This window comes from Chlamydotis macqueenii, chromosome 3, assembly GCF_036417535.1.
Source record: "Chlamydotis macqueenii isolate bChlMac1 chromosome 3, bChlMac1.mat, whole genome shotgun sequence".
NCBI classification, from domain to species: domain Eukaryota; kingdom Metazoa; phylum Chordata; class Aves; order Otidiformes; family Otididae; genus Chlamydotis; species Chlamydotis macqueenii.
In genome coordinates, this window is record NC_141558.1 from 45,906,373 (window position 1) to 45,929,891 (window position 23,519).

General features: G+C 32.8%; 1 protein-coding gene across 1 annotated transcript in view; it reads left to right on the forward strand.

The window, feature by feature from the left end:
• GRIK2 (glutamate ionotropic receptor kainate type subunit 2) overlaps positions 1-23,519 on the forward strand; it is a 386,634-nt gene that overhangs the window by 204,373 nt on the left and 158,742 nt on the right. The window contains exons 9-10 of the mRNA XM_086745932.1: positions 3,483-3,596; positions 16,267-16,473. Coding sequence (XP_086602058.1) covers positions 3,483-3,596; positions 16,267-16,473 — 321 coding nt within the window. The remainder of the gene's footprint in view (positions 1-3,482; positions 3,597-16,266; positions 16,474-23,519) is intronic.

Here is a 23,519-nt window from a genome sequence, read left to right on the forward strand (position 1 = left end):
TGAGAAGTGATAATCAAGCATCAATCAATAAGAAGTATGCATTTCCAAACAGAAATTTATGCCTGACAAAAATGATAGCTTCTTGTGAGATGGAAATGACAAAATTAATAGGTGGTTGGAGTGCTGCTAATGTAATGTACAAAAAAAATTTGCTGACAGTCAGTCTGGACACACTGAAACTATTAATGGTTAAGCATAGCAAAAATCCCAAACTGTGGCAATCTAGAAAAATAAGCAAATTATCATTTAAATTACAATCAATCAGCATTTACACTAAAGCTACATCATGAGGAAAATTATTTTATACTTCAGGGAGATAACAAATACATGAATTTAATACCATTTTTTTATATAAAAATATTTCACTTAACAAGAATCGCATCTCTTGAATGTTGATGTTAACAACTGGCTTGAAATCTTGCTCAGGAACCTACACACTGGATGAATATAAATGATACAAAATGAACTGTAATTAATTGTCCAGCATATTAATGTAAGATCTTGTTTTATTTAGTATCTTTACTAATGACTTGGGAAAAAACAGCGAGTGGTATAAACAGGGAATTTTGTAAGAGTTAGATAAAAAAAGAAAGTGAGATAATAGATCTATGGAAGCCAGAAATGTTGGTATTAACACAATATTTGACAAAGAAGGCAAGCATATTAATATTTCTGAAGAAAGCAAAATAAACGAAGCAATTATCAAATAGGAAATACATAAATAGGAAGAAATGAAGAAATGGTGTTACTCACGCTGGAGTATAAATAATTATTTTCTTGATTTAATCACAGCTATTACTAACTACTCTGCAAAATATAATAAAGAAAAGATGGTAAACTGTAGACACATTTGTGAATTCTTTAGGCGTTGAATATGGCTCTGATTTTGGCATAGTTAGACAGTTGATACCACTGCAGCAGGGCAGTGATCCTTCCTGATAGAATGCTTGTGGCACTTCGCTGTGAGTAATATCTACAGTTTTGGTTGACTTTACTAATAAATACAGAATTCTGAGAAAATATGACTCTAAGCACATATTTCCTATTTTTTCCTCTTTACCTACCTTTCACTAATGGCTGTCTCAGTGGTCATAATCTCCAGTGAAAACAAAAAGATGAATGTGCTGTTAATTTCTTATCAGTAAGATGTCTGATGGTATCACAAACATGCATTTTTCTTTGGACTACAGGTTTAGGATTTGTTCCATACAATTTTATAATGGAGATATATTGCGTTGCCTCTATTGTCGTAGATCAGATGATGCAACTTAATTAGAACTGCAAATTCGTTGAGGAATCATTTCCGTAAACTGTTTTTTATATTAAAAAAAAAAACCAACCCCAAAACAAACAAGCAAACAAACAAGCCCCCAAAACCCCCACCAACCAGCAAACCCCAACTAAAAACCAGAGAATTATGGTTTGTCAAAACAACAATAAAAGAATGGAAACTTCTGTCCAAACTTTCTCCAGGACAGCAGGAACCTAATAGTTACCTAATAGTTAAATGCATGGGGACTTGCATGGAAGAATAGGGGATTGAGGACTTGGCAGCCTCCCTGTGGTTGTATTTACTCTGTGAACATTCTCTCTAAGGTGTTTATTAGAATATTAATTTGTTCCACTCATTAGGAAAACTTGAAAGTTTATTGGAAATAAATGTAATGCAGTAGAATTGAATTGTAAGTTGTTCGAATTGCAGTTATATGTAGCAGTACCTTGTTTTACTTTTTCTACATTTTTTTAACACTTAATTTTTTCTTGTGGAAACACATTAACAATTCTACTCTACTCAAAAGGCTACTTTAAAATTAAAACACTGTGCTTAAGAAAAAAGAAAGCAATTAATTTGCTGCACTGTTTATGCACAGTTTTCTCTAGAAGAGGCAGCTTTGAGAAGATGTCTGTGTGATTTGAGAACTATACGTATCAGTAGTATACTGGAATCTGTGGTGTAAGTTGTTGAGCTAGAGCTCATTAATAAAGATAATGCAAAGAATGTCTTATTTGGAACATCCAGCTTTTGTTCAATTTCTTAGATTTTTTCATTCACAAAAAAAGACAATAAAAGCACAACTAAACTCATTTAGAAAAAATGTGAATAATTTATTAAGGCAGAATTTTATTTTTAAAGTAATGCTGTTGCTAATTCTTACAAGTCTAGATGGATGTAGTTAGATAAACCTCAAATTCTAACAGTTGATAATTATTCATTTGCTTATGGCTGTGGCTATGTTAAAAAGTAGAGGAGTAAGTCTTTTCATTAGCAATATGTTAACTTTTGCCAAAATAAATTTGAATTATGAACTTGAACTTGAATAAAACATATGATTTAATGAATTTAGGATTTGAAATTGATCAAATAAGGTGATGATGTTCCCTTAGAAATTTTTGTTCTACTTATGTGGAATCTCATAGAAGAGGTTAGTCTAGCTTCAATTGTGTGAAGAAACAGCAGAGACAGGCTTGAGTTCCAGTCTTTTTCACTCCTTGTTATTCTGTTCTAGTTTGGTCTTTCTTTGAAGTGAAGGAAATGCTAGGATTGCCATAATTAACAGAATACTGCAACTAAAAGTTCTCAGTCCTTTTACAGTTTCTCAACTGTGGCCAAACTGCAAGACTGAACATTTTGGGTTTCCTAAAACCCTTTCAAGTCACCAAATGAAATAGTATTAAAAGAGTAAATGAAGAAAAGTTTTTTGGTAGTAAGCTTTGGTTTCGGTAGTTTGAAATGATGTGTTAGATGTTATTTTCCAATTGTATTTCTGACACATACATGTTCCCCTTTCTTCCCTTCATGGTTCTTTTGTCAGTTTATAAGGTACTGAATGGACAAAATTCAAGAATCACAGCCATTTAAAGAAGCAACTTCTTGTAACTGAGTGTTATGCAAGGAAGAAAGATAAAACATTCATTTCTGTACAACAGAAAGTAGTAGAAAAGGAGAGTAAATTTGTCTTTTGTCTGTTACAGCTTCTGCTGATTCATGCTCTGCTGTATTCTCAGTTTCAGAAATGAAACTGTCTTTATTTAACCCTTACTGACTTGCATCCTGAACGTACTTGGCAGCCATGCTGCAACAAATGACTTAGAAGTCTCTGAACGGTTTCTTAGGAATTAGTTTGAAAGATTTTTCTTTTTTTTTAAAGAAAGTGTGTGTTTATATATATATATCTATACATACATATGTATTTATATTTGCAATCAAACCGAATAAAAGTATTCAGAGTAGCTTTAGACATTCTGTGTGTCATTTTTCCACTTAATATCACAAAACACACTTTGAGGTGTTGTGAATCATATTTTAAACAAGCAGACTTTAAATGTCATGACAGAGAATAATGGAACAGAGTTTAGTAATAAATATTAGCAAGTTTATTTTTTTTTTCCCCTGTAGCAATCTGTTTTTCCTTGTACTGTTCTCTTCTAGATGCTGAAATGTAATTAATGAACAATCTACACAGTATTTTACTGTTTTATAGGTTGGAACTTGGGATCCATTGAGTGGCCTTAACATGACAGAGAATCAGAAAGGAAAACCAGCAAACATCACAGATTCCCTGTCCAATCGCTCTTTAATTGTTACCACCATCTTGGTAAGCAATTATATTTGCATTTCCAGAAATACAGTTATACAGAAAAGCTAATAGAATATGCTATATTAATTACAACAGTAATGAACAATCTGTAGTATACATTACAGTTACTTAGAGATTACTGTGTAATGAATGAGCTCCAGTTGTTAAGCTAGTCATGGATATTTATTTTCATCTGAATTGTAAGTAAATGATCATAATTTTAGAGTTATGCCAGTTGATTAGTAATTTAATTTTCCTTATTATTTATTAAAATGTTTGGTTCCTTCACACAGCTGTTCAGTTCAGTTCAGTATGAGAGGACAAAAGGTGTTTTTTAAAAAAAGTGGTTTGGTTATTAGATTGACAGTTTTAACCAGAACAAATTTATTGCTTTCATTTGCTAATTTAACACCATGATATTATCTCTAAGGAATGTACAAAGCACTTAACATTTATTTTCATCATCATTATTACCTGATTATTAAGTTGAAGTTTTTAATCATACAAAAATTTTATTGAGCTATCATTTGAACTAGATCGGAAGTAACTTTTTCATTGCCATTGTTGACAAATCCATGGTGGTGAATGAGGTATTTTTCACTTATTATTACATATATTTAGTGTTGTAAAAATAAATGTTCACTAATTTCCACACCATAATTTTGAAATACTAATTTTAATTTCAATACAAATGAAAAACTTTGCAGAAGTGTCTGCTGTGTTTCTCTGCTGCCATGATTATAATGAATTTGCAGATATATAAAAAAATAATTCACTTCCTAACAATTTTATTAATAAGAAGCTTTTACCTACCAAAATATATTTTGACATAGAATCATAGAATATTTAGGGTTGGAAGGGACCTTTTACAGGTCATCTAGTCTAACCCCTCTGCAAGGAGCAGGGACATCTCCAACCAGATCAGGTTGCTCAGAGCCTCATCCAGCCTGGCCTTGAAAGTTTCCAGGGATGGGTCATCTACCACCTCTCTGGGCAACCTGTTCCAGTGTTCCACCACTCTCATTGTAAAAAAAATTTTTCCTTATATCCAGTCTGAATCTACCTCCCTCTGTTTTAAAACCATTACCCCTCATCCTACCATTACCCTTTGTGCTATCATTTCAAGCTAGAATTAATTTTCATAGGTACATAGATACAAATGCTAGTGTGTTTCTAAATTTTATGTAACGTAATCCATATAATTTGATCCAGTGAGTAACTTCTTGTTTACTTATAAGGTCTATTTTTATTTGAAGATTCTACAGATTACAGAAAATCTTCTGAAATCTTATTTCATTTATTCTGCTAATTGAAAAATATATACCTAATATATAATTGGAACCTGGCTGCCTCACTTTCAGACATAAATTCTTGTTATGCTAAGAACAGCACAGTTTTACCACAACTTTCTCTTGTAGCATTAATTACAGTTTCTAAACATATAATCTCTTGAGTTTCTTTTTTTTTATAAAATGTAAATGGACGTCTCATACTCTTTTAAAGTAAAAACATGGTTTTTAAAGTATTAGTCTGTCTTTTTTCTTCCCGCTGCCCTTCACAAGTTTTCAAACTTTGTATATGTAAGAACTAGTGCATTATCAAGTAATATTTCTTAGTTATTCCGTCTGACCCCTCTATACTCCTGTTACATGTAGCCAGAAATCCTGCCTAGGATTCTTCTTGAAGCATTCCTCTCTTATAGAACTATATTTCACATTTTTCCTATTTGCATCCTAGAATTACTACTTTCCAGAATATAGTCCTGTCTCTATTAGTGACCTGTTCCCTTCATTAGTCCATACTCAACCAGCCTTTGTATCCTCTACACACTTCGTTAGCAATCATTGTGTACTTGATTCCAAATCAATGATAACAATACTGGTACAAGGATTGGTCCCTGCAAGACTGTAAGAAATACTTACAAGAGTGTAAGAAACACTCAATAACTTAGGGTACTTAGGATGTTTCAAGTTTATTTGTGTTTTGACATCTATCTGTCAATTTGTCTATACTGTATCTATCATATTGAATTTGTATAGTGATCCTTACACTTGTTTGAAATACTGATCTCAAGAAAAGGTAAGCTCCACAAATGTAAATAGCAGAGCTGTCAATGAGCACTGATTTTGGACTGGTAAAACTTGGAAAAGTAGATTCCTGAGATTTATGATAGCAGCTGCTTTCTGTAATCAAGGATACCCTTTCTCTTAAGGGTTAACTTTTATTTAGTGGTGTTTTATAAGCATCTGTCCTCTTTTCACATGTCTAAATAAAATAAGAGATAAAAGAAATATGAGGACTTTATTTTGTTGTTACAAGTTGCTCACTTGTAACTGTCTTTTTTATACTTCAGTTATTGTTCAGTGAAAGTTTTGGTAATTGCAATAACTCTTCTCAGCTATGAAGACATTATAAGAGTGGTACTCAGAATAATGAAACAAACCAAAAATTGTTCTGGTGCAGAAAGCACATGTACTAGCTTACTTCTGTAGCTCTGTCTTTTTGTGGTTAAAAAGTATATTTCAGTTGGACAAAAAGAATATTACTGAATATTCATTTTGTAGTAATGCAAAGGAACAATAAAAAATACTGCAGTTGTTATAAACATATTTTCTTCTTCATCACCTTCCTTTTCTCTCCTTTTTCAGTCTGGAAAATACTGCTTTAAAAAAAGGCAATTCTGTCATTTAAGCAGCTCATGTGACTTTTCTATGCCTTTTTTTCACTTTAACAGTTCTCTGCAATAGTCTATATTATACTGCCAGCTATAGTCGCGATCATTTTTCTCTATAGTTTACTTTAACACTCATTTTTCTTCTAAAGATATCAGTCTTTCCTTTATTTTTGAATTCTGTCTTCAGAAATCCTGAATGATCTTTTTCTTCCTTTATATTGTAATCATTAAGATCTATACAGCTTGTTTTCAAAAGAAAGATATAAAATTGAGCAAAGACCAAGTTTTTAGCATCTTTGAGATATGCGTGGCCACACTGCTTTTTTGTGTTTCATACACAAAAGCAAACAATGCTTGTCAGAAAAAAATAATGAGGTTTACAGGGAGTCATACTATATGAGTGAGTGCAGTGGTAGCAGCACAGGTAAAAGTTTGACTTAGTAGAAAAAGGTCAATAAAGCTATTTTTCTCCTGGCTGGATGCAAGTAGAAGGTAGGATGACGATGTATTTGTATCTCTGAATAGTAACTGAGAAGTACTTTCTTTGGGTTACAAGCTTACGGCATCATCCCAAACCACTTCTCTCAAATAGTTATCTAGTGCTTCAATTATCTTCTACTAAAATGTTAGTAATAAATATATACTTTTACATAGTGGCAAGGATCAGTTTATAACTGCACTTCAGAATTTGCACTTATGAACACCAAGGGCCATCAGTCTAGGAAAATGCTTGCTGTATTTTTTGGATGTCTTGGGTTTGCATTTTCTTTTTTCCCCCCCAGAGTCTTTTGAAAAGTTAAGATACGTCATAAGAAAATAATGTTTTACTTTCCATTATAGTGAGACCTAATGTCTTTGGTGTTCTTTATGTATCTTGAAGACAGGATGATTCAGTTCAACTGAAAAATACATTAGTACAGTCTGCAATCTTGCAACAGTATAATGATCTCACATTCTGTGGTTTATTGAGTCAAGTGATTTTGCTTGAAATAAGCAAAATGTTTTGCTTCACTGGAATGGAAATAGTATACACTCTTGGGATGCGGCTAAATTAATTTAAAGTCTGGCCAAAGTGAAGAGTGAATTGTGGAGGAATAAAGAAAACTGTTTGTTTGGTTGGTTTTTTTTTTTAGGAGCTTGAAAATATGAGGAGTGAAACTGCAGTAAAGAATGACTACAACTTGGCTTCTTTAGGTCATGATTTGTCAAAGCATAGTTGTAACTACACATTTCATGACCCCAAAAGTCATACTAGGGAATCTTTCAGGAAATATCTTAAAAGATGTCAAATAAGGATATTCATAATTAATTTCTGTTATAGATAGTGTAGTGGAGGAAGGGTGTTTTCTTATGTCTGACCTTAGTTTCTTCTGTTAGAATATCCTGGCTCAAATGACTAGTGAAACATCTGATGTCATATTTGATTGATTGTAACTAGTGGATTCTTTTACCTCTCCCACTTGAATTTTGACTGCCAACTGTGAAAGCCTACTGTATATTCCTCACATCTGACATAAATGTTAATTAGATATGGCAGCATTTTAACTCCAGTATCCCTGGTGAGTGGAAGCTAATGATTAAAATTCTCTGTTCCGACAGTGGCAAATTTTGAATATGGTTTTCCTCTTTTCATCACCAGAGCTTCCACTTTTTTGGTTTTTCTTTTTTCAATACTGATAGTAATATAAAATTTCTAGATTCTTTAAAAAATGCTTATGTCCATGTTGAAAGTATTAATGAACAATCCATATGTTTAATAACTATCCATACAAATTAAAATGAGAATAATTTGAAATGTAGAATTTATTGTTGTCATTTCTAGTAATTTCTTTGTAGTTGAAATAGAATACAGCTCAAAGGAATAATTCAAGTAAGTATTTCTTGTTGCAGTCTGCAATGAAAACATATAGATCAAGACAACCGAATATAAAAAATTCTATCAGTAGATTTTTTTCCATGCGCACATTTGTATAGAATAAGTGGGTTTTCATTCCAGTGTTAGTTGTACATTTTAAACAGTAAAGTAAGTCTGAAAAGCTACAATATTAATTCAACATGTAGAAACATAAGACAATCATCTTTTATTGCGTAGGGAAGCTTTAAGTTTGTGACGCAACTTACACATTAAAAATGAATTTTGCAAGTAGAACACACAAAAATGTGTATTAAAAAAACCCTGTTCTATTGACATTCCTAATGAAAAAAAGTCTTTGGAGATAGTATACTTGCTGTGTATAACAGAAATAATGTAACTTAGAGAGTTATTATGAGAAAACAAATTGTTTACATTCATGGAGGTTTAGCACATAAAGTCAGAAAAAAAAATTTTGATAATTTAATCTGACCTTTAATACAATACTATTGAAACTTGACTCCTTCTGTTTCTTTTTGAAATCTGTCCAATTTTTATCTTATTTGAGTTTTGGACTTCAAAAAACTATTTATATCAGATAAAGACTTTACGTAATCTCTCTACTCCTTGATGTAATCCTTTGGTTTTTTTTGTTTGTTTTTTTTTTTTTTTTCATCTGGAAGAGTGCTACCCTCTCTGATGACAAATGACTGTCATCTTCTGGTTATTTTGACTTCACTATCGCTGAAAAGAATCATTGTTATTAAAGTTCACCATGCAGCTAGGAGGACATCACCTTGTCAGTAAGGCACAATGTCTTTATTCATCAAGAGTACACATAAACAGAAAGTTCATATGAAAACAGCAGTTATCTGTCACTTCAGAGTCATATTGTTCTTGAATGAACTTTTGTGATTTTTTTTTTAATTCTACTCAAAAAATATTTTTCAAGGATCTGCCTTCTATTTACAGATATATTTTTTAATCTACCTGTTACTTTACTTTTCCTTGTCACCACACCTTTATTTGCAGTAGTTTTAGTTAGTGTACTTTGCAGTAAATTTTCTCAGAAAAATCCTTATTTGCATTTACTAGTTTATCTGCATTCTTACTTTGAGTACTTATCTAGCTTGGGGGAGGGCTCTTCTATGTCAATCTTCATTGAAGATATTTTAGTCCTGTGAGACATTAAATGACTACTTGGATCTTAAAATTTTGTAGCAAGCTGACCGGTTGATGAAATTAAGTAAATAACTATTCCTAATAGGGGTTCTAAAGGTAAGTTTATTTCTTAAAGCTGTGATTTTCACTAATGTTTCTCAAAGCTTTCCTTTACAATGTTAAAACATACACTATTTTCTTGTGTCTGTCTTACCAAATTATTTGTCTGCATGATATCTCCTCCTTGTTACTTACTACTCACCCATATTTGTGTTATAAGAAAAAAAAACACTTTTTTTTTTTTTTCGTTACAGATCAATGTAAAAAAAATGGGTCAATGTTTAATGGGGAAAAAAAAAAAAGATGCTCTAAAAAGAATCACATATATGTACTAAGTGGATACCTAGGAAGATTTTAACACTTTGCTCTTCAGAAGGGATTACTTCATTAGGATTAAACTTTGGCCAGCCAGGTTTTAATAAATTTAAAAGTGTGTAAATTTCACTGCAAAATTTTATGTAGCACCAATTCAAGAAGCTTAGATTTTACAGTCAAACATTCCTTAAATAGATAAGAAAGATATAGTATTAATTTCTATGTATTATGAGAACTTTCTTTGATCTGTTTCTATATTTGTTATCAAATGCTCCATTATTTTGCAAATGTTCACCTCAAGTAAGTTTTGGCTTTCTGTCACTGATATGTGAAATAAGTAATGACATTATGACAATTTTATTTAAATTAACATTAACTTTTAATTCTGTAATTATTTATTTATTTGTCTGTGGAATCTGCTATGAAAAGTGCTTTCACTACCTTTAAGTTAGATATTTATATTTTGATATTTATTTTTTCATTTGTTAATTTTAGGTAATTTTAGTATTGACAGTGTCAGTCTGCTATATGTTTCAATCAGATTGATGTCTTTCAGGATTATGAAAGTCTGATTTTGCTTTCTGTTACTTGGGTACAAACATATATAAATGATGTCTTGTCCTCTAATTTATCCTTTACAACATTGACTAAGAATAGTTTAATTAATATATGACATATGAACAAGAAATACAAGTATTTTAGCTAGCTTGATCTTTTCTTAACGGTGGAAACAGCAAATTTAACTATTCTAAGAATTCGTATTTTCTTGCTAGGTTTATCATCATGATTCTAATTATTTTATCCTGACAATTAAAATTAGTTCTTAATAAAAAAAAATTTGTATCTTGCATCCTGTCTAGACCTGATCAATTTTCTTCTCATAATGTTTTGTCCTTGTTACCAAAGTTAGCAAATTTTACACATCAAGCATAAGCTAAACTGGAAACAAGATTAATTTGGATGAAGGAAAGTGTTGATTTTGAAGTGCAATAACTCTTGCTTTGGTTGCTGTTATTTCAGGACAAGCATACTTGATACAAAAATGTGGTAGAATCCCTTTACTATAGTCTCAGTTAATTCAGAGTAGGCGTGTTTTCTGGAAACATTATCTCTACATGAGTATTTATTCAATAATCTTTTTCTTGAAGTAGCTGTGTATAGACGGTGCTTATTCAATGGCTTTTGATTCAGGCTACTCATGTTGTTCCAAGGAATAATAAAGGTGCTAAGGGGAAGGTCAGTTGCTGATCTTTATAAATCACTCAGATTAGATACTCTGTCTACCTAATTGATTATAATTATCCTTGTGAAAGACTTTGGTGAAAGTGATAATCCACCGCAAAGCAATGGTAATCATATCTTTAATGCATAGACACTTTCCGGAGGGTGTACTTGGCAACCAGTTTTACTGATTTATAGTCTATACTATAAATTTAAAACTTGAACAAATAAAGCATGTAGGAGATCCTTTGCATGGACTTGTGCAGAATACATAAATTCCATGTTCAGTATTTAGAATATGTATTGTATATTAACAGAGGGAAAAGAGAAGTAGAGAAAACTTTGGGATTAACAAGAGCTATCACAGATGAAGCTGCCAAAAACCACCTCCTGATAAATTGAAAATAAATCTCATAGAAGCTAAGTAAGGAAATGCTTTACATGGCAAATAAGAGCCTAAAGAGAAAAAGTAAATGTTTCGAACAGCTGAAGACTATAAAGAAAAGAAGCAAGAGCCATTAAGTAATGGCTTAATGTAAGGATTGTGGAAGTGTTAAGAGATTATTAATAACACACAGATCAGTCTTCTCAGCAAAAGCTTTTTTACATTAAAAAAATTTATAATTATTAAATAGTAGCATAGAGACTATTGTAGCCCTTATCCAAGTTGGTCGGAGTAAAGAATAATAAAAGAGCGTGGAGCTGGAGCTATGAATTCCAGAAGGTGTTGCAAGATTTTTTTTTAAACAAAGTGTAAAAAAGTATTAGGAGAACAGATAAAGTGATTGAGGATTACTGTAATCTTAAAGGAAAATATGCAAGAATGTATAGATGAGCTAGATGGCTGAGTGAAGAATATCTTGCTGTTCCTACTAAGTAAAGGAGAATAAAAGTGTGAACTGGCAATTATACTGCCCCCTAGGAGACAGAAAAAAAACTTTTGTCAAGAATCTTCTTAAGATTCCCTCTTTTTTTAAAAAAAATAGAGGGAGGTAGATTTAGATTGGATATTAGGAAAAAAAAAAATTACAATGTGAGTTGTAGAACACTGGAACAGGTTGCTCAGAGAGGTTGTGGAAGCCCCATCCCTGGAAATGTTCAAGGCCAGGTTGGAAGAGGCTCTGAGCAACCTGATCTAGTCGGAGATGTCCCTGCTTCTTGCAGGGGGGTTGGACTAGATGACCTTTGAAGGTCCATTCCAACTCTAACCATTCTATGATTCTGTGATTCCAGAGAGACTGAGGGATGTGTGACTCTCTAAGTATCCGAACAACTCAAACAGCAAATGTCTAGGATCTGTGTACATGAGCATTCCAAGGTACATAGGAATTTCATAATGCTTACAAAGGCATATATAGAATCTAATATTTGGGAAACAGAAATCTGAGTTTTTTTACATCTTAAACAGGGCTTTTTACACGTTCAGAAATAAATTTTAGGATTTGAAGTGTAGCTAAACAATTTTATTGAGTATGTAATCCCAATTTAATATGGGATAATATATATGAATTCATTACTGTTGATAAAGAAGGTCCAGACATTTTGGAAAATTCCAAAAACACACAGCTGAACCTTACAGCTGAAATGAACAACATTCCTTTTTTAATTAGCAAGATGTGAGCTTAGCTTTTCCTTCTGGCAAAATAGTTCAAATTCTTAGATAACTTACTGTGGCACCTAAATATATTTACCATTATAAAGTGTGTCCTAATTTCTAACCTTTATTTCTTTTGTCAGAATTTAAGGCCATTAATTCCTGTACCCTATACAGAAAAGAACTTTTCTGGTTCCTTTTTGCAACAACTTTGTATGTGTTGAAGAATTCTGTCACTTCCCTCTCAGTCTGTTCTTCCTTAAGTGAAACAATTTATATTCTTTCAGTCATTCCTCATCCTATTTTTTTAGCCCTTGGTTCATGTTTCTCCTGAAGTGCCGTATTCAAAACTGAATGGCATACAGCAACTGAAACATTAATCGTGTCAAAAATATAAAATGATAGAATAATTTTGATGGGAAATGAGAACTGTAGGTCTTCCAGTCCCAACTCCTGCTCAAAGGAGATCCAAGTAGGCCTGTTTTTTGTTTGTTTTTGTTTGTTTTTTTTTCCCCCCTCAGTTTATGGTGTGATATTGTTGGGTCTAGTACATAATCCTGTATAATATCTAGAATTTAATTTTATAGAGTAACTACGTAATCCGCTCTTTTTCTCTTGAATTTCAGTGATTTATTATTCATCTGAAGTGTGAAAGTATTCATTAATTCCTTTTGAATTTCCTCTTCTATTTTCTGAAACTTACCTTTTTGAATTCTGATCCTGCCCCATTGTAGAGTGACTACACATCCAATTAGCATATTTTCTGTTCAAGAATAAGTAGAAAAATTTAACTGTACCCTATAAAGGAATATCACCTATTAAAACTTTCCAGATTGATAATGAATCTCTTTCAATGACATGCACATTTCTGGACAGTCAAACTTTCTTCATATTTTCAGGAACAGGAGGATACAGGAAAGGTGGTGAGAGACTGTTCAGTAGGGCCTGTTGTGAAAGGATGAGAGGTAACAGTTTCAAAATAGAGGGAAGTAGATATAGATTAGATATTAGGAAAAAATTTTTTACAATGAGGGTTGTAGAACACTGGAACAGGTTGCCCAGAGAGGTGGTGGATCCCCGATCAAGGCCAGGTTGGACACGGCTCTGAACAACCTGCTCTGGTTGGAGGTGTCCCTGCTTCTTGCAGGGGGCTTGGACTAGATGACTTTTGAAGGTCCTTTCCAATCCTAACCATTCTATGATGCTATGACTTTGTGTATAACATGACTTGATGACTTTTGTCAGCTTCTTCCCTTTTCCATATTCTCTTAGCTTTAGGTTCCCACAAATGAAATAGTTTTATAATTTTCTTAGGAAAAAAATACTATTTTTCTAAAAATTATGTGAATCAGTCTACAATTTCATAGCTCTCCTTTCTCTAATTTGTGGAGTTTTGGATTGGGAAGAGTTTAAAGATAAGCTTTTTTACAGTCTCCTTGTAGCCCCCTTGAATTCTTTGAGGTAATTTCTAATGAATCTGAAATTGCTAAATCCAGTTCTTCTATGAATTCCTGAGGTCCAAGCTTCCTGAAAATGCCTGAAGTTCAAGGACTCACTGAAGTGATCTTTGCCTACTTTAGTTTAAGCACTTTTGCATGTGTTTCTTGTGTTAATTTCATACATTATCTGATCAGCATTAGCCTTTTCAGAGAAGACAGGCACAGACAAATTGTCAGACTATTTGATTGTCTTTGCAATGTCATTTCATGTTTTTATCTTCCTGCTGGCAATAGATGAACCAGTTCCTAGAATTTCCTTTTATCTGTATTTTTAGAGTGTCACCTTTTTATCCTACTTGTACTTTATTTTTTGCTTTGCAATGTATACATTTATCCCTGCATAAATTTTATGTTTGTTTGTTTGTTTGTATTATTTCTGTTTGTCCTTCACGTTCTGAATTACATTTTACTTCCTCCATACTTACTTTTCTGAGTTTCAGTTAATTGAAGAATTCATGTTTGAGTCTCGTTGCTTCTTTTTCTACACTTTCTGTGTTTTCTCTTAGCATAGCTTCTGGTTGCTTTCTTTAAGGAATTCTCACTTCACCTGAAAACCTGTTTTTCTTACAGTTATTTTCTGTGAGATATTTCATATAAATTGCCTGACTTGATTAAGAACTGTTTTCATACATAGTTTTTGTTCTGTCACTGTCTCTGCTTATCAAGAATTGTTCAATGATTCTTGCCATTTAAATTGCTTTCAATTTTCATGTTTTCAGTCAGGTCTTTGTTCTTGTCAGTACTACACCTAGAGTAGATTTCCTGGAGTAATTTGTCTTTCTATTGTTTGAAAATTTTATGTCAAAACATACAAGTAGCTTCTATGGACAACTTATTTCATGTTACGTTCCTTGTTAATTGTATGAAGATCAGTGGTGTGCTTTTTTAAAAATATGGCTGTAACCTTATAAATTTCAATATAAGTATATAAGAATAAAATCTCAGCAAAGTCTTTATTCAGTAGTTTGTTTTATTTAGGAAAAAAATGTGTAAGAGGCAAAGAGGAACAGATATATTCTGAACACACTGCTTTTAAGAACTAGAAATCTCTCTACTTTCTCCTTTGTGTTTTGGGTAAAATTTTACATGCTAAAGTTCCAGTTTTATGTAGATATAATCCTTAAATCATGGGACACCTCAAGATAGACGTTTACATCAGGAATGCTGACAAATCCTTATTAAAGCTGTCAGATGCCTATAGAATGAAGTGCCTTTAACCCCACTGAGTGCTGATGTTGAGATGTAGGGCTGTATGAATTTTATTAAGTTGCCCTGGAGAGTTTTTCTTTTAATGTATTGTGACTTGTATTTGGTGCAGTAATTACATCTACTACCATTTTACCTTACTTAGTGCTTTTTTTTTTTTTTATTACTGTAAAAAATGAGAAAAACTTGTTTAAAAGATGAGCAAAGACTGAGTTATGTATTTAAGCTATCAAATACAACTGGAATATTGGTGTCATATTGTAGTGGAAAAATCTACCATTTGTTTTTTATCCTTTTCCCTTCAGCTTTTTATTTGAGGAAGGTTATTCTATATTGAGAAACGGATGTGAAAGTCCTATATTTTGCTAAATGTTTTTTTCTTCCCATAATTGTGAATATTCTGCCAGTCATTTTGTTTGCTGTTCTGTTTGCACATCACTTTATGCAAAAAATGTTATATTGTAATTTAAAACAAATATAAGAAGATAAATGTTTAAAGAAAATACATTCAGTTTTCATGGAATGTATATAACAAAATTTATTTTTTGAGTTAACATTTCTCTGGTTTTGCTGCAGTCTTGTAAATGACAACTTATAACTTGAAGCAACAGAATAGTAGGTGATTTCACTCACTTTTTCCTTACCATTGGGCTTTTCTATACTTTACCTAACAAAGCATGGAGAAAATAGTTAAAATACTTGTGTAAAGAAAAGTGTAAAATCTAATACTTAGACCATTTGATTGATGTTTGGGGTTCGAATTAAGAGGCTTACAATATCCATCCAAACAATGCATTTGAAGTTAATGTATAATGTAACTTATTAAGGAGCACATTTATATTTAGTGTTTATATTAATTCCTTGAAGATACGTCTAGGGTGTTCATTTTTTTTCAAATAAAAATGAGAAAGAGAATCTTCTGACTAACCTCAGTTTGAAGATAAATAAAGACTTTAGACATACATAACCAAAAGCCAAAAGGATTCTACTTTTCTTTTTTTTTTTTTGTACAGGGAGTGGTATGATGACAGTGTACTACTATAGGTCAAAAGGAAAAGAAAGATGTGGAGTAATCATTATCCATTCTGTCTTTTTAATTTTTACAGGAAGAGCCATATGTTATGTTCAAGAAGTCTGACAAACCCTTGTATGGAAATGATCGATTTGAAGGTTATTGCATTGACCTCCTCAGAGAGCTGTCTACTATCCTTGGATTTTCCTATGAGATTAGGCTGGTTGAGGATGGGAAATATGGAGCCCAGGAAGATGCCAGCGGACAGTGGAATGGAATGGTTCGTGAACTAATTGATCATGTGAGTCAACTTTTGGAAGCTTTCTACTATCCATTTAGATTTCAATTCTGTCTATAGAAGTTGTAGAAGTTTTATGATAATACTGTTTGAATAGTACTGTTATGGAAAATGTAGATGTTTAAAAAAGTAATGATAGTAGATACGCATAAATGATTCCATTAATGTAGAATTTGTTTGTTAAACGAAGACTATTCTGCATTTCTGTTTTGCCTATAGGCAGTCTTTGTTTCTGCCAAACTGATTTAGCTCTTCTGTGGCATATGCCTAAGTCAAAATATGGAATAGACAGCATTTATAATTTATTTCTGAGAACAAATATGTGTTGTTTTTTTTTTTTGTGAAAAAACATACTTCTTCTTTAATCAATATAAGTTAGGCCTCCTCTTCTGATAGTGGATCTGAGGCTTCATCAGAGAAATTTCTGTGTATGTAGCATGAACACATAAATTATTTGATATACACAAAGAAGAGGAACATATTTCTTGAAACATTAACAATAAAGTGCAAGCAGTAAGACAAAAATATCAGCATACACTGAAGCAGCAAAATAATGTCATGTGTATCAAAACAGATACCATTAGAATGACTTGTAAATGAGTAAGGCAGCCATTACTTTGTGTCCTTCAAAGCATGCTTTCCCAGTTAGTCATGCCAGTTAAATTCAGTCTCAGAAAGAGTTCAGTCAATTTGAAAATTGTATCATTGTCCCTTTTTGCATTTATTTGGGGAAAATTGCTTGATATAGAGATGTTTAATCAAAGAACAAGATAAAATATATTCTGCACGTCACTGTCATTTAAAATAATAAGAGGAGACTATTTTATAGGTAATTCAAGTGAAACTTCATAATGATGGCAGAAACTGCATGAATAACTTAAAGAAAAATATTCACTAATTTTGTTTTAATTTGCTTTAGGTTTTCAGCAGATGGGCAAAACATGTGCTAATCAAAATATTCATATTTACTAGAAGAGTTGTTATCTTTGTGCTTTTCTACTAAATAGTAATCTGGTATTACTGTTGCAACAGATGTTGATTATACCTAGCTTCACACTTTCAAGAAGAATGTGTGGGAGTACTGTATTTATATTATCTTTAAATGTGTGTATGTATTACACCTACTATATATACATAGAAGAAAACCAGATATTTAGCTGGACTATCCATCCCTATACATGCATGTTTTCACACATGTATAAATGAATAGGTATGCATAGGTATTAGATTTGGTGGTTGTTAGGTAGTATCATCATCTGGAACTAATTTTCCACTATTGGAGTGGATACTGTGGAAGTAGTTCTTATACAGTTCTTCAGAAGCAAAAAAAAAAAAAAAACAAACCAAAAAAAACCTTTTTGGTATGCTTTTATTATACTCTTCCAGTACCTAAAGGGGGCCTACAAGAAAGATGGGAAGAAACTCTTCAGTAGGGCCTGTGGTGACAGGACAAGGGGTAATGGTTTCAAAATAGAGGGAGATAGATTTAGATTAGATATTAGGAAAAAGATTTTTACACTGAGGGTTGTAGAGCACTGGAGCAGGTTGCCCAGTGAGGTGGTGGATGCCCCATCCCTGGAAATATTCAGGCCAGGCTGGACTGGGCTCTGAGCAGCTTGATCTGGTTGAAGATGTCCCTGCTCCTTGCAGGGGGGTTGGACTAGGTGACCTTTGAAGGTCCCTTCCAACCCTAACCATTCTATGATTTTGTTCAGCTTTAAAGCTTTGTTGAACAAGCACTAGTATGGCCTCCTAAGTTTTCTCTAAGATAATCTTTAAATAAAATACATCTGAAGAATTTGCAGCGGTAAAGTACATATAACAGGAGCTTTTACAATCCTTTCCTCTTGATAATACTGGATGGAGCATGTGTTGCTTTTTCCCATAGATATCATATAACTAAACTTAGATGAAAATTTATTTTGGCTTTTGAAATGATGTTTACTTAGGAGTCAAAAAGTTTAGATACTATGCTTCCATGATACTATGTAGTCTAACTTCTTAACCTAGATCGTAACTTTTACTAGATTCTTTCAATTTCTCAATTGTTAAAATTTTCCTTTAAAATTTTATCTGATTTTATCTAGTCTTATTTTATAATCTATTTGAATACATGCAATTTATTTATGCCGCTGTGCCCTTTGTTTGTATATTTGTTATTGGTACATTTTGTTAGCAAGCAACACTTCAGAACTCAGAATGGATGCACAAGAATTTAGAGAAGAATTCCACATAGACAGTTACCACAGTTGATATTTCCATATGATTAGTACTTCACTTGGGCCATTAGCTTAGCTTTTCAGCTTTTCTTTTCCCTTAGAGAATGTTTTTTAAAGTGTCAGAAAGGGTGGGTCTTTTGTATAAAGTAATGTAATAAACTCAACTACTCATTCTTTTGGATAGATGAAATGATTCTGTCTACATTTTTCAACCTGAGTTTCTGAAATAAACTACAGAATAAAGCTCTGAAAGTTGCCATATTTTTTTATCTGCTTGTTGTATTTTAACTGTCTGTACTTAAATTCAGAAAGAAAGGATACCATAGTATATATCTTTACAAGGTAATTTGTAGCATTTGTAACTCAAGAATAAATATGGATAATTTCTGTGTATTATGTGAAAGATGCACAATTTCTATAAAGACAAAAACTACCAAATAGAATCTAAATTTTTAAATAACGGTTTAAATCTATAGTTAGTCACTTTACATAATTGCTTGAACTCAAAAGTATAAGTGAAATTAAGATAATGCCATCTGAACTGAGCTCAGCATATCATGTCAGTCTCATGCTTGAAATTCTACAGTGTGAACAGAGGCTGAAGCCTTTACATCAGACTTTGTGTGTTTTCAGTCTCCTTTCCCATAGTTTTCTTGCATTTCTTCTTTCTTTGACCATTTTAATCAGTTTTCACATATGCCACCATTCTAATATTGGTCTCTAAACAATGAGCAGTTTTGTTTTGAATAAATGATAAATACTGAAAGTGAAAAATGAGTTCAGTGACTCCTTCCCTTTGACAACTGAATGATAATGAATTTTTTTTGGAAGAGACAGTGGTCTCTATAGCAGCAAATAGAAGAGAAATATTCACTAAGACAGCAAATATAGATGAGATTTCCATATGAAAACATTTTAAATTGCATTTATCCAGTTAAGCAGCCTGATTGCTTTGCCACAATTTTTCATTCAATATTTTACCCTCCTCTCTGGTTAATTCAAGACAAGGGTGTTAGATACCTGGATTTTAGCTCCCAAATATCTCCATCATTTATGGATACATAAGAAGTTTTCATAACATAAAGCATAAAGAAGTATTCATTGTACTGGCTTGCTGCCTTTTGTTTCAGAACTTTATTCAAGGATAGATTTATTGAATTGGTTCTGAACAGAATTATAAATTCTGGAGATTTTACATTGTTCTGTGGTGATAAAAGTTGTTATGGTACTGTATTATATTGTATGAGATATATAGTGTAAACTATGTTTCCCTGTAGCTAGCAGATACTGATACAGTAAATATATATATATTTTTTTTCTGTTAAACATTCTTCTTTACAGCTCCAAAATTACTTCTTCTTATCATTGGGTTCTAAACCAGGCAAAAATTACTATTTTATACTTTCCCAGAGATATAAATGAAAGCAAAAAATCCACTGGGAAGTAATTTATTAGGATTATATACCCTTAAAATAACATTTTTTTCCTCCATCTCTTTGTTTGAATGATTTTTGTACAGCACAAAGCTTATGCATTACAAATTGACTTGAAGGCTTGCAGATCTCTTATGATTTATAAATAATTCTCAAAAAGGTCCAGTTTTTAGATCATGACTGTTATTGTATGTGGGGATTAAATGGGAACTTTTTGTTCATATCTGAGAAGAGTAGGATTTTCAGCTTGGAGGAAGTTAAGACTTGCGCAGTTGGGCAATTGGAAAGCACTACTTAATTTGAATTATCTTTAGACATAGCTTTGTTTTACTGCAGTATCTTTTTAATTTTCTAAAATCAATATCTTACTAGTAAATGCTTACTTAAAAATGCTTACATTTATAAAAGTCGTAGTGGCTTTTAATTCTCTCAATAACAGAATAGTTTCAGATGTTTATATAATCAGTTTAAAGTGTTTCTGGAGACATCGTCCTCCAATAACTTGGGTGCGGTTTTTTTTTTGTTTTTGTTTGTTTGTTTGTTTGTTTTTCCTATTTAAGATCCTAAAGTTCTTGAAGGACTAGAGCCAAGCTGTTTGTATTACTGTGTAGATGCAAAAAAAAAAACCTTCCCATAACTATATAGATTCTTGTTTGCTTCTTTTTTGAGACAAAGAAAAATCTATATGAATAAAGGAATTTAAGTGTCTTCCATCTTTTTTTCTTTCTTCCTCCTCTTTTCATATGTACTTTCATTACATTTTTGAACTCTCTTTTGTTCATACTTACAGCAAGTCCTGCTGTATAGAGCCTCATAAGGGAGGGCCAAGGAGTTTCTCTTGCCTCTTCTTCTCAAGGATTTATACAATCTTCCTCTTCTTCCTTGTAACTTTCATGTAACAGTTGAGATTTTCAATACAATGCAGGACAGTTTAGCCATACCTCTTTCATTAATTAAAATCTCAGAAAATTTGACAGTAGCAGGGAGTTAGAGACTGTTTAGGAGAAAGAAAGATTTATCATTCTGTCTTTTGCAACAACATTATATGTACTGGACAATAAACCCTGTGGGCTGCCAGTGCTCTTAAGAGCACTATATATGCTTTATGGCTGCCTCATTGTATTAGTGAAAACACTGGTCTGATATTGACATTTTCAAAGCTATGTGTAACACTTAACTCCTGCTGGTTTTTTTTTTGTTTTGTTTTGTTTGTGTGGGTTTTTTTTTTTTTTTTTTCCAAATGATGCTCCTGAACTAATGTACTGACATTTACTAACATGCTACTATTTATTTATCCTGGTTCTGGCTATTATAGAGTTAATTTTCACCTGAGCTGTGAGAGGAGCTGGAGCTGGTGGCACCTATAGCTAGGGGACACAGCTGGGATAGTTTACTAATTACCCAACAGCTGGGATAGTTTACCCAAATAAGCCAAAGGGCTCTTCCACACCCTGTGACATCATGCTCAATATATAAGTGAGGAGAGTGCTGAGGGGAGCCTCCTGATATGTGGGTGGAAGCTGGACATCAGGAACCACTGTTCTGTAAATTACATGCTTAAGTATTTTCTGTTACTGGGTTTTTTCAGTCTGTTTTCCATCTCTGTTTTGTTTTCTCCCTCCATGGGCCCCAGCCTCCTTCAGGCATCCACCTGCTCCAGTATGAGGTCCTTCATGGGCTGCAGGGAAATCTTGGCCAGGAGAAACATTACCCCTTCCCCTCCTTCTTCACTCACCTTGGCATCCGCAACTATTCCTCTCACAAGAAATTATGCACAATCAAGCTCAGTGAGATGCCTCTCATGTTCTCTTTGTATATCCTCTCCTCTCCTCTCCTCTTGTCTTCTCTTGGCTAGGCTGCACCACATTGGGCCTAGACGGCTGCCCGACGGTAGGCCAGACAGTGAGGCCTCTAAGGCCTAGAAGGCTTGTGCCTCTCCCTCTGCGCCCCTGCTTCTGTTTTTCCTTCTTTTTACAGTCTAAGCTCCTCTGTAAGTACAAAACTTAGGCTACATTTTTGACAAACTATGTGAGACTTTATTACATTTTTTTCAAACCTTAGGTCTAAGCTAGCATCTACAGCTGACTCTAAGGTGTCACATGATGAACGTTTTAATCATGTTAAACTTTTCATTTTATACACTTTATACACTTTTTGTGTATAACATAAATTTGAACCCTGATCCTTTGGGGAGATGATGTTTTGAGGGGTAGCACTCCATACAACACATAGTGTTTTGGCAAGTCTGCAGTTATGGTATAGTTGTTGCCTGAACCAGCAACTCTGATGAATATAGACAGATGGTAAGCTGAATGCCTGCTGATTTCTGCTGAAGGTTTTTAATGTTATTTTCTAATATCTTGGTATTTAATTTTATTTTTACCTACCTAAAACAGAAAACATAATTATCTTTTTTTCTGTACTCTCTGTATATGTTTAAAATACTACTGTTTGTTTTTCCATTTCCTTATCTGCTTGCATTTTCAGTTCTCTTATATTTTTTTTTATAATTTATCTTTTTCCTGATTTGTTTGTTTAGCCAATTGAAGGCCATCTGTTCTGAGTGCATTTTTTTTTTTCTTGGTATACATTTATTTACCTTGCAGATGAAGCATTACTGTTCTATGATGAATCATTCTCTGAATTTCCAGTAATCATTGTTAGTTACATTTGTTAAGTTATGTTGGCAGTTTTCCAGCACAACCTTCTCTTTAAACAAAGCTACTAATTATTTACATTATTTAATATTTTAAAATAGTATTCTGCCTCCTTCCAGTTATTGTGTGTCGTGATAGAGTACCCATAATTCTTTAACAGTTAAGTGCCGGTAACATATTTTTCATGTGTATGTTTACTGTTTTAAACATTCATACTATCTTCCAGTTATTATTGTTTGCATGCTTTCTTTTCCTCATTGAAGTACCATTTCATTTCTGTGTGAAATCTGTCCTAGGGTCTATAGGATAATTTATTATGATAATTTGTGCTTTCTGTGCCTTTTAGTCTAACTGCTAATTCATTAATCCACAACTTCAAGTGCTCTGACCTTTTATTTCCAGTGTCATTTGTCCCAAGTTGAATAAGCAGCAGAGGTGTCTCCCTGACAAGCAGCTGTGTCTTTCTTGTTGCTTGAACTTCTGTTTTTCACTTCAAGCAAACCGAATATATCCAGAGACTTACAGAACCTCTCTGCAAATTCTTATCTTCCATGTCTGAATTTATCAATGTAATTCATTCATATGCTGTACTACACATCTACTGTTCCTTTTTGTTTGTTTGTTTGCTTTAAGGTGAAAGATCAAACAGATGATCTTCTACATGACCATAGAACTAATAGCAACTACAGCTTTACTTCAAACCAACTGCCAAATGTTGGTCTCTCTAATCACTTACAAGA